Source organism: Geotrypetes seraphini, chromosome 16 (assembly GCF_902459505.1).
Source record: "Geotrypetes seraphini chromosome 16, aGeoSer1.1, whole genome shotgun sequence".
NCBI classification, from domain to species: domain Eukaryota; kingdom Metazoa; phylum Chordata; class Amphibia; order Gymnophiona; family Dermophiidae; genus Geotrypetes; species Geotrypetes seraphini.
Genome location: NC_047099.1, coordinates 52823806 through 52836294, shown reverse-complemented (window position 1 = coordinate 52836294; position 12489 = coordinate 52823806). Strand labels below are relative to the sequence as shown.

The 12489-nt window shown below is 41.5% G+C and overlaps 1 protein-coding gene across 8 annotated transcripts in view; it reads right to left on the bottom strand.

Annotated features, from left to right (window-relative positions):
* Positions 1-12489, bottom strand: part of WIZ (WIZ zinc finger) — a 100956-nt gene that overhangs the window by 46411 nt on the left and 42056 nt on the right. For 7 of the 8 annotated variants that reach the window (XM_033923460.1, XM_033923461.1, XM_033923459.1 and 4 more), the window contains exons 4-5: positions 8175-10684; positions 5223-5591 (exon numbers count right to left, since the gene is read on the bottom strand). In XM_033923460.1, coding sequence (XP_033779351.1) covers positions 5223-5591; positions 8175-10684 — 2879 coding nt within the window. The remainder of the gene's footprint in view (positions 1-5222; positions 5592-8174; positions 10685-12489) is intronic. The other variant, XM_033923456.1, reaches the window with a different exon arrangement.

The following is a 12489-nucleotide window of genomic DNA, read 5'->3' as shown; positions in this document are numbered from 1 at the left end:
AACAGAAACATCCAAACTTGAACTTAATCCACGCTTCAATCGGTAGCCAATGCAATTGACGATAGTAAGGTGTAATATGATCATACTTCTTCAGATTATAGATCAAGCGAACCGCTGCATTCTCTGCAGATTTTTGGGGGCTCCAGCAGCCTCCCTCCAATGAAATGATGTTGCATTTATTTCAGATCAAACCTCTCATTACTGAAACAGCGGCTCTATAAAGTCTTCCGCACATCAACATTTAGTTCTAAATCTAAGTCGCAGAGCTGAATAGTCTGGAGAGGAAGTAACAGCAGGTCTGTTTTTCCTGCTAACGCTTTTTGCATCCATGGATAAGATGCCTCACGTGCCATCGTTTCAGGGGGGTCAGAAAAATACCTGCTGTACCTAAGCTGTAACTCTCCTTTTGAGTGCAAGTTTTCGAAAGCCAGGTAATTAAATCTTAATCCCAAAAAGGTTTCTCACAAAGAGTGTCGATTCATTTGCTTGCTGATCTCTGCACCCAAGATTTGCCAGACTGCATAAGACTTTATTGCCTTTAACCAATTCAGAAATGACTTCCTCAGAATAACCCTTGGACCTCTGGGTTTTCCTTTCAACTTCTAGTCTCTCTATTTGAGATGCTACAGTACAGGCTGGATGGTTTTAAGGGACCATGCCTAGTGATGTCTCAGTTCCGATAACTGGAAGGGCTCTCCAGTTTCCAGTTGAATAATTCTGGGAATGGAGGGCCAATGAGGTGCCAATATAATTATTTCTACTCCCATCTGTTTTCCTCTTTGCTTAAAAGCGAGCCATTGTTACCCACTCAGAAGACATTTATCCAGCCTTGGACACAATCTGGGATAATCACCCAATCTTCCTTCGGACAAATGTAGGGCTCTCAGGAATTCTGCATTATGAGTTATGGCCTGCAGATGTAGGACAGTTTTTCTTGTGCAAATAAATGCTTTTAAAGCTTCATTTACAGTGCCTTGAAAAGTTTTCACACTCTTGTACTTTTTTAAGACAATGTATAGTAATTCAAATGTATTTTAAAAAGCTGGAATTTGTTTCATTGATCTCTCAACAAGAAAGCCCAACAAGAAATTTTAAAAAATCTCGATTGCATAAAAGGTTCCACCTCCCTTGAGTCAATACTTAGTGGAAAACCCTTCTGCAGTCTTTCAGGATAAGTGCCAACCCAACTGTGTAAGATGGTGCAGTCTTTGCTTATTATTCTTAGCTTGAGATAACCTATGGAGGGATTTAGGTTGAGGCTTTGACTGAGCCATTCAGCTATTCACTTCCTACTTGCCGAACCACTCCACTGTTGCTTTGGCTTTGTGGTTAGGATCACTGTTCTAAAGAAAGGTAAATTTTCTCCTCAGTCCTGCACTGAAGAACAGATCTTCCTCCACGATTTGCCTATACTTGCCATCCATCTTTCCCTCATTAAACCCTCAAGCTCAACGTGCGGTGGTAGCTAAGAAAGCAAATAGAATGTTAGGAATTATCAAGAAAGGAATGGAAAACAATGCTGAAGATGTTAACATGCCCCTATATCACTATGGTATGATCATACCTCAAATAATGTGTGCAGTTCTAGTCACTGTATCTCAAAAAAGATAATAACAGAATTAGAAAAGGTACAGAGAAGAGCAACAAAAATGATAAAAGGGATGGGACAACTTCCCTATGAGAAAAGGCTAGAGCTTCTCAGCTTGGAGAAGAGATGGCTCAGGGGTGATATGATACAGGTCTATAAAATAAGTGGAAAGGGTAGATGTGAATCATTTGGTCATGCTTTTCAAAAATACTAGGACTAGGGGGCATGCGATGAAGCTACTAAGTAGTAGATTTAAAGCAAACTGGAGAAAATATTTTTTCACACAACATGTAATTAAACTTTGGAATTTGTTGCCAGAGAATGTGGTGAAATCAGTTAGCTTAGCGGGGTTTAAAAGAGGATTAATTGTTTTCCAAAAGAGAAATTTCAACTCCGCTGAGTCTAGGAGGATCAAATGGTGGTCCCATTAGCAGCAAGAGCACAAATTGAAACTCAGAAGGTAGTCTGGACTACTTCAAGACTTTTCATAAATCTAGTGGCAGGCATATGCTCAGAAATAGGTTGGTTGGCTGCACAATCATGATAAACTGCTATGATACTAAGGTGTACTCTCACAGAGTATATAGAATGTTGCTATATAACATTCTATGACATCACAATGCAAGTGTTAAGAGCCTTAGCTTATAACAATAATGCTCTATGACCTCACAAAGCAGGTGTAAAGAGATTTAGCCAATAGAGAGAGGAGGAGATAGTGGATGTTGCAGATGGGCAGACTGGATGGGCCATTTGGCCTTTACCTGCCATCATGTTTTTATGTTTCTAAACTTAATTTGGAACAACATTGTGTACAATTCTAGAGCGCAAAGGACACATATTCCAAATTTAAGTCTTTTTTTTAAAGTCTACCTTTTTATAAACTGACATTTTTGTGGAGTGGAGGGGAATAGGCAATCCGGTCCGGCTGGTTGTCTCAGCGGTATCTTCTTGTTATGGCAGCAACTATTTTAAGTCCCTTGTGTATCCCTTCTGTATCTTTTCACCTACTGTCCTATATTTGTAGTTCCTTTCTTTGCCCAGGGAATGTTGATTGATATTAATGTAAACTGCCTCGATTTTTATTTGAAAGGCATTATATCAAGCTATTTTAATAAACATAAATCAGATGATGTGGGTGCAGAAGGCAACTACTAAAATGATCACTGTTTTTTTGTCATAAAGCATAAGAGGACAGATTTGAAGATCTAACTACCTATACTTTTGGTTGAAAGGCAGGATAGGGGAGAAATTTACTCACCAGTGAACCTTTTCCGGAGTAGCCCCTGCACCCTGGAATGCACTCCCTGAAAGGATTCACTTAACACAAGACTGATCTCTACTTCAGGAAACAGAAGAAAGCTTGGCTTTTCAACCAGGCTTTTAATGGAAGAACTAACTACCGTAACTTGCTAGTCACACACTCACATAAACAGAGCGACACTGGCTGCAAATACTACAGCAGGACCTGCTTATCCACTCCTACCCTATTTATTTATTTATTCAATTTTCTATACCATTTTCCCAAGGGAGCTCAGAACAGTTTAGGTGAATTTATTCAAGTACTCAAGCTTCATTCCCTGTCTGTCCCGGTGGGCTCATAATCTATCTAATGTACATGGGGCAATGGGGGCATTAAGTAACTTGCTCAGGGTCTTAAGGAGCAGCGTGGGTTTGAACCCACAAGCTCAGGGTGCTGAGGCTGTAGCTTTAATCATTGTGTCACACTCTCCCCTAGCTAAGATAATTTTCAAGCAGCATTCTGACCTCATGCTACTTTTTTTAAATTAGTTCCATTATTTTCTTACTCCTTTTATCTATATGCTCCATCTGGGCTTACACCTTAAGCTGTCTATTAAAATGTTTTATTATAAACTAGTCTTTAAGCCCGTTACATTAACGGGTGCTAGAACAGATGTCTGTGTCTTTCTTTCTTTCTCTCTCTTCTTGGCCACTTTCTGTCCGTCTGTCTTTCTTTCTGTCTCTCTTTTTCCTCGGCTGTCTACCACCACCCTTTGCCTGCTCCCCCTGTCCAGCAGTAGCTCTTCTCCCTTCCTTTTACCTCCCCCATGTCCAGCAGCACCCCTTCCCTGCTCAGCAGCAGCTCTTCTCCCTTCATTTTAACTTCCCTCTGTCCAGGAGTAGGCCTTCTCCTTTCCCTGCTCCCCTGTCCAGCATTCGCTAGCCCGGGCAGCCTCGGGGCTTTTGCTAGGCCGGCCCACCTCGCATTATCAAAGTGGGCCGGCCTAGCAAATGCCCCGCGGCTGCTGCGTTTGCTGGTCCAGGGGTGAGAAGAGGCATCCCGGCAGCGCAGGAGTCAAACCGCCACCGCTGCTCAAATCGCTGCACGCGCCGCAAGCCGCTCCACACGCCTGAAATCGAATTTGGCACAGAGGCACACATCATGATGTCAAAGAACACGGCGTTGTAAGTGCACATGTGCGCTTAGGGTTTAGAGGACTGTGTATAGAGGACTGTGTTGACACTGCAATGAAGCATACTATGCCATACTTTGTACACTGCTTATGTTTGACTTATTCTTGCTGTACACCACCATGAGTGAATTCCTTCAAAAAGGCAGTAAATACAGGCAGTCCCCGGGTTAAGAACGAGTTACTTTTTTAAAGCTGTTCTTTAGTCGGATTTGTATATAACTCAGAACGTGTAGATTTTAGGATTCTTGCTGCTCCCAGAAGACTAAAGGGCCATCGGTCCCTACCAGTGTTCCCTCTAAGGTACAGAATTCACAACCACACACTGTTCTTAATGCGGCCATGCATCGTTCCTGAATCTGCTGCAGAAGTGTAGGAGTCTAGGCCACTGGAAATACTGCTCTGTGAAATCAGATGAAACTGCAACCACGTTCTTAAGTACAACTCGTACTTAAGTCAGGCATCTCTAACTCGGGGACTGCCTGTAAATCCTTATTTAAATAAATAAATAAAAACATTTAAATGCCTCCAAGATAGATGAGATCTCTTTCAATGCAAAGGAAGCTCTGGAATGAGTCACAGGAAAAGGGTGAAAGCTACTCATGAACAGTCCAAGGGATATTTCTTGACAGAAGAGAGTGGTGGATGTATGGAATGGCCTTCCAGTGAAGGTGGTAGAGATAAGGACAGTATCTAATTCAAGAAAGAATAGGACAAGCACAGAAGGTCAATGAGGGAGGTTGAATGATTATAAAGCTTAGTGGACAGTATAATGGACAGACTGGACAATCCATATGATTCTGATTGGATCATGATAGGAAACTAATAGAAGACATTAGAAGATACTTCTTCATGAAAAGGGGGAAGTGTGCACATGTTCAAAACTCCTGGACAACATGGGATGAAAAATATACTACTGGAATTCAAAGATTGAGACAAGCTCAGAAGTGTCAGTGGTGTGGAAGGAAAGCAAATCTGGAGATCGGACAGGGTAGGTCATGAAATTGCCTGCTGATAAGTTGTGTATTAATAATAGCATTACTTCTGCTGCAAGCTTTTGTTAATTCAAAACTTCTTAACTAAAATTGTGAAAGATGGATTAAATAAGTAAAGTGCTGGCAATTTAGTGGGCTAGAACCTTGAGCAGTAAGTAATCAAATCTCTTTCCAACCCTTCCCATCACATCAAATCCTGAAAAAGCTTACCATCTGCATAAGACTGGGCAGACTCCTCAACCCAGGCAGGTGGGAAAGGGGACCGTGGGGACCTCGGAAGGCTGCTCTCTGACATAGGGGTGGTGCTCTTGCGTCCATAGCTTGAAGATTCTCTCTCATGCCTGGGGGAAGAGGGTACGCTGCCTCCTCCTGGTGGGGACCGCAGGAGGGTACGATCGGGTGAGTTGGCCAGCAGCTCCTTCAGGATGTTGATGGGGGAGATGGTCAGCTCCCAGTTGGTGATGCCGAAATCCCGCAGGTGGGCACGGGCGTGGCTGGACAAGCCCGCCCTGGTGTCGAAACCAGCACCACAGAACTCGCACCTCATCAGGCTGAACGTCCCAGGGTCAAAATTTGCCACTGAATGGAGAAAAGAAGCACAAACACAATCAAAATCAGAACATCAACATGTATTGCCCCCCTAGGATGAGAGTGTGTGTGAGTATAAGCTTGAGTATAAGATTTTCTCCTTTGCAGAGTCTGTAACAACTAAGGGCCGGATTTAAAAACTGGATGAGGTGTGTGTTTGGGGAGGGGGAAGGAAGAGTAAATTATTTTTCTGTTTACACAAAATTTGCTTATTATTTTGAATTAATCAAAATATATTACAAGTTTGTATTTATTGGGGATGGACAACCTTGGTCCTCAAGGTCCACAACCCAGTCGGGTATTCCCTGATAAATATGCATGAGATCTATTTGCATACAACAGAGCTAATACTTGCAAACAGGTCTTGAGTACATTCATTGGGTAAATTCTGAAAACCCACATGGATTATGGCCCTCAAGGATTGAGATTGCCCACCTTTGGTATTTATGAATCGATGTATATAGCAGTAATCGTGTATCCTGTTACACTAGACAGAATTCTATGTTTGATTTTTTAAAGAATTATTTATTTTTCTTTTTTTTTTATTGTTGGTGAACCTTAATTGGAAATTATAAATTGTATTTGAAGAGATTTCTGAAAGAGTGATGAGGGAGTGAAGCACACCAAAGTAAGTATGTGATATCAGAAAATGTCCCTAAGTGTCTTGATGTTTAAAACTATGCTTTTGGAGGAATTAAACAGATTCATCTTAAAATAGAACATTTCAGGTTAAAAAAAATGAATAGGAACACAAGGGGGGAAAACATGTACGCATTTTAGTCTCTTTGCACAATTCTTAAACTGTGCCTATTTTGTCTGAGGCTGTAAAGCAGGGGTGTCTAATTTTGGCTCCCACCTCAGTCGAGTTTCCAGGATTTCCACATGAATATGCACGAGATCTATTTGCATACAATCATGCATATTCATTGAAGAAGCTGTGAAAACTGAACTGGGTTGCAGCCTCAATGACCAAGACTGAACACACCTGCTTTCAAGTTTCTAGAGTTTTTGGAAAAAATTAAGTTTAAAAATTCTCTTAGTTATTTTTTGGTGCTTCCATATGTATTTATATTACAGATATCCTGAAAACCTGAGCCATTGGTAGCCCTCAAACTGAAAATGAATATCAATGCCTTAGATCGGTGTCTCTCAAACTGTGTGCTATGGCACAGTGGTGTGCCCGAAGAGATTCCGAGTGTGCCATGAGAGATTCCAGAATTTTACTCCATTTTTAAAAATTCACTTCATAAGTATACACTAGAATAGATGACATGTATGTCATGTATACAAGAGTCTGTCAATGTTATCAGCATCTTGTGCGTAAGGATACAACTGTCCAGACAAGCATCATTTTTTGACGCGACTGGTCCTTGAAAACTAACAGCAAGTAATTTTTTTTTTATGCCATAGCTATCCCTATATTGAGCAACAAAGCAATCAAGGCTTTGTTACCATTTGGATCTTATTATCTTTTGCAAACTTAGATTTTCAGCTCTGAAAGAAATTAAATTTTTTTAAAAAAAGAGAATGACTGCAGATGGTGGATGATGAAATGCATGTTTGTCAACTATCAAGCTGCATTTTGAATTAATTTGCACTCAAAAACAAGCAGATCCATCAGATTGATTAGCAATTCTATTCTATCTACTTTAGTTTCTCCGTTGTTACAATTACCCATACATAGCTTAAAAAATTTAAATAAATAACTCTCAAATTGACCCCCCTCCTTTACAAAGCGACGCTAGCGTTTTGATCGCCAGCTGCTGCAGTAACAGCTCCAATGCTCATAGAATTCCTATGAGCATCCAAGCTGTTTCTGCCGTGGCCAGCACTTAAAACACTAGCGCAGCTTCGTAAAGGAGGGGGCAATTTTATAATGTGCCGCGAAAAACATTTTTCTCCGTTTAAGTGTGCCGGAGCTAAAAAAGTTTGAGAAACACTGCCTTAGATCATTTCGGCAGGCTTTGTTGGGCTATGGGGCAATTACTGCAGTGGCTTTGTAAAAGTGGGGGGGGGAATGATTTTTTTTTTTAAAAAATCAAAACAGCGGGGATTGATTAAAAAAAAATTTAAAGTTTTTTTATTTAAATCAGATTTTTTTTCAAATAAAATACTTTTTTTGAGGAAAAATCTATCTAAAGATAGTTTTCTATTTAAGATATATTATAGTACAAAAGTTATTTATCATGAAATAAAGATTTGTTTTTAATTATAGCATGAGGCTGTATATTCATGCAATGTTTACATTTTTAGTAAATGAATTCCATTAATCCATTCATAATGTCATGAACATGATTTGAATCAAGTCTTTCTGACTAGCAATTTAAATCACAATTTAAATCAAATCCACCCTAGTTATGATGTTGTAGGTATCAGTCTATTTACAATGTGCTTGTTATTTTTGTAACTCACTATAAGCAAAATTTTTACAAAGAAGCTATAATTGATCTAACCAAATAATATATCCATACCAAAGTCCTTGGACACCCCCCAACTTGCAACCGTCTTAGGTGGCAAAAAAAGTGAAAAAGAGAATAAAATAGAATAAAAAATATTAAGAAATGGTGTACATACTACCTTTTTTCTTCTTCTTTTGAAAGGAAAATTTTTGTTCTATAGCTTTCACTTCTTCTGCAGAGATGAAGTGCCGGACATTGTAGTTCACACCCACCCTGTTCAAATGGCCCCTGACGTGATTGGCTAGGCCAATCCCATTGTGAAACCTGTCAGGGCAGTATGGGCATTTTCGTTCTTCATTCCTCAGGATGAGGGAATCTGGGTCCAGGAGATCATCTGGTATCAAGGAGCCCTCCAGCTGGGGATCACGGAAGAGGAAGTCCATTGGAAAATTCTCATCCAGAAGAAGATCTCTTGAAGGAGCTGCTGCTGCCGCCGCTGCTGCCGCCACCAACTTTCTTTTAAAGAGTTTGCCATAATGAGTTTTTGCTCTCCGGCGAAGGTTGAGAGCCTTGAGGAGAACAATAGGGACCATGTTCCGAAGCTGGTGCTGCTGCCGTTTGGAAATGGTGGAAGGGTCAGCTGACCTTAAAGTGTCCCTGAAGCACCTCTTCAAATCTAAAGCAGACTGAGGAACTACAAACCGTTTTGAGCGAACCATTGCCTTGGCATGATCTACATCTGAGTAGACAGTATGGCCTTCTCTCAGGTTCTCATGGTTATTTTCTGAAGACCAGCCACGCCAAACATCCGCCAGTGTGCCCTGTGGCTTACTAGGATTCTCACCACTGGGTCCTCTAAGATGAGCCAATCTTCTTTTCTTCATTTTCAAGCCCATTTGTGAAGAGTAACTTTTTGCTGGGTTAAGAGGGTTCATTCCCAACTTCTTCTTAGAGCCATATGGTGCCCGTTTCCTTGCCTGAAACTTGGAAGTCTGCATGGCCTTCTTACTCAGCTCACTTTTCTCTCGTCTCTGGTGACCTATAGAGAAGCCATGCTTAGGTTCATAATGGGCAGGACTCTTTTGTCTGGGTGGGGTCAACAGTCTTTCTGCTTGGCCAAAGTAATCTGATTCTGAGAATGTTCTGGGCCTGGGAGCATAAGAATCTCTACTAGTCCCAGGTTGACTGCAGTCCTCTTTGAAGGCCTCTACTTCCCAGGAGAGGTTGGAATGGGAGTATTTCATATGCTCTTTCAATATGTCTTCACTGGGGGCTGGAAAACCACAGAGAAAGCAAGTGCTGATGCTTTTGCTACCACCACTATATACCTGCAGTTGAGAAGGTGGTGAAGGGGAAAGTTCATTTGGTTGAAAATGTGTGTACATTTGTTGAACTGGAGTTTCATGCATTTTGCCTCCAGCACTGCCAAACAGGCTCATGCTTTTGACTCCTTGATCCTTCCTCTCTCTGACATGCATTTTTGCATGCTGGACAAAGACTTTGGAAGAGTTGGTGCCAAAGACACACTTGGGACACTGCAGCCTGGCCTCCCTCCCTTCGTCAGAAAACTCATTGAGCTTCTGTATTTCCTCAATGATCTTTTCCCTGGACTCTTGGTGAAGTCTGCTATGCTGCTCTAGAGACATTGAGTCCCTGAAGGTCCAGCCACACTCATTACAAGAGAAGAGACAAGTGACAGGAAGAACATCCTCTTGTGCCTGGTCTGATACCTGGCTATGCTGAAGCATGTGCTCCAAGAGATGGTCTTTCTTCTTGAAGTAGATGCTGCATTCAATGCACGTATATACAGAAGCATCTTCTTCCTGCACTAGGTCTTCTTTATCCCGTTTCCCCAAGAGCATATCACACATGTAAGGCCTCATCTCTGTATCATAGTTACCGCAAGAAGTGACTTCCAGAGAGGACGATGGGATTTGCTCCACCAAATCATCGGCATTTACAGTCCAGGAACATTTCACTCCGGTTAGGGAAGCACTGGTCTGGATATTTGGTTTCTGCAACATCCAGTCAGCATTACTTTTGAGAGTCGCTATTTCATTCAAATGAGGTTCCAGTCCAAGTGCTTTTCTGTGGGAGAGGCCCCTCTCTAGGGTGGCTGTTTTATTTAGAGAAGGATTCAATGTTTTCCTTAACACAGGAAGAGTTATTGGAGGAGGTTCTGATCTCACTATTGATCCTCTCATAGAGATTCCCATTCCTATGTCTACCGATTTGCTCTTTTCTTTAGAAGTGGGACTTAACCTTTCAATAGGTTCAGGGACCCACTCAAACCGCTGGATGTTCTGTCTACTCTTCTCTACGAGCTCTGGGTGGAATGCTTCATGGGGCCTCGGTTCAACTTTAAAATACTTCTCCTCTCTACAAGCCATTTGCACCCTGCTATTTGCTATATATGTTTCTGGTGGTGCCTCAGAGAGCAAAACTTCAGTATCATTCTCTGCAAGATCAGCACTCAGTTTCACTGCGTTTGGAATCCTGGAGTCTAAAGTGAAGGGTATTTCCCTTGGGCATGGAAGGCCTGCCACTTGGAACTCTCTGCAGCCATATGTCCTTTGGGAAATTCGCTCTCCTTGGGAGCCTCCATCTTTGGCCGTCAGTGCCAAGCAGTCCCAGGATGCACTGCTGGAAGCATTCAGACTTCGGATGTCAGCCATACCTTGGAACCTGTTGAGCAAACACAAAAATGATTTTTTACAAGTTCCACATTGTCTTTATCCTTGAAACTATAGAAATATTTCTAAGATTTATCAATTATTTGACAAGAGATTTATTTTACATCACATCTAAAGAATACATAAACCTTGACCCAGTTTTTGTTTTCCATTTTGACTTTACCACCACTCTCCTCCTGCCTCTTTCTGGATGTTAGCATTTATAATGAAAATGAAAGTGCCAAATCCCAATCCAACCCTAAATGAAGGCCAAGGAAAACCTTTTCTAAATAATTCCTTTAATTGCTATTTGTGCGCTATCATGGGTTATGCGTAAAATAGCAATAACCAATTTCCATCTCCTCACCACAAGCACAACCCTTCCTAGCTCTGAAAGGCCTCACATAGACATTTTACTGGCCCTAATAGAAGGCTGTAGAATATTATGACCACATCCATGCTAGGCCTATTTCATCCCACTGATGTGCCACTAATTGCTAACATGCCTACTCCTCTCCACTGTCTGAGAGAAGATGCTCCTAGTAAAGGAACTTGCCCCATCCCTCCTCTCCCCAGCATTGTTTTTTGCCTCCTTTTGCAGTTCTAGCCCATCTGCACCCTGCCCCATACCCAGCTGGAGAGTAACATTGGAACAGAATTTGTCTCCATCCCTGTGGATAACTATGGGAAACCATCCTGTGTCATTATTTAGTGTTTATCTCAATCTCAGTCCTTCTACACCAGAGTTCTTCAATGCAAGGCTTGAGGGTTAGTGGCTGGGCCCATTCGTATTCTGATTCTTCCCTCTCTCCTTAAGGAGTAGTAAGATTCCAGAACCCCAAATAGTAGCAACATTCCAGAATCTCAATGAGAACGCAATATTCCAGAACCCTAAATAGTAGCACAGGGACAAAATTTGTCCCCTTTTCCATCCCTTAGATAACCGCAGGAAACCATCCCATGCCATCCTTTAGTGTCTATCTCAAGCTCAGTCCTTCTACACCAGCATTCTTCAACACAAGACTTGAGGGTCAGTGGCTGGGCCCATTCATACTCTAATTCTTCCCTCTCTCCTTAAAGAATGACAAGGGGAGGATTAATCGTGGGGATAGGGACGGGGACAAATTCTGTCCCTATTTCATTCTCTACAGTGTACCATCTATAGTAAGAGAAAGATATCAGCCAAGACACTAGAGGCCACCAGTAGAAGTTGCACGATGGGTTAGGATGAAACAAAACCAAGATATCAAAGTTCCAACACTGTTCCAGCACAATGAAAACCCAATTCATTCCCAACCCCCCAAACTGACAATTAGCACAATCCCGTTTCCACATATATCCTTGCATATTCCAAGTTGATTAATCATTCGATATACCATCCGTTGGAAAATCGACTAGCTGGTCTATAGTATTCCTTATAGTCTGTCCTCTTCCCCAGTCTGAATTCTGCAGCAGTCCTTCAACCGATGCATGGACCGCAGCTCTGTGCAGGAGAATGACAGAAACACACCCTGGGTTCTCATAGGAAAGTGTCCCACTTCTCACCCCCTCTCCTGATGGACATTAAAACTAAGGCTTCTCACACAATTTCAGGGAGGTGAAGGAGGAGTGAGTTATTTATTAAAAAATTTCTTATATAGCACAAATCTAAGCAATTTACAACATACATACATAGAACAGATATATCATTAAGATATACAGTATTCAAAAACCTGAACAGTCTAAAATTTCTGTTTTGAATCATAAAAATACCTGAGAAAACAGAAGTACTTTTAAAGGTTTTCTAAATGAACTCAAGGACTCAATCTTTCTTATTTC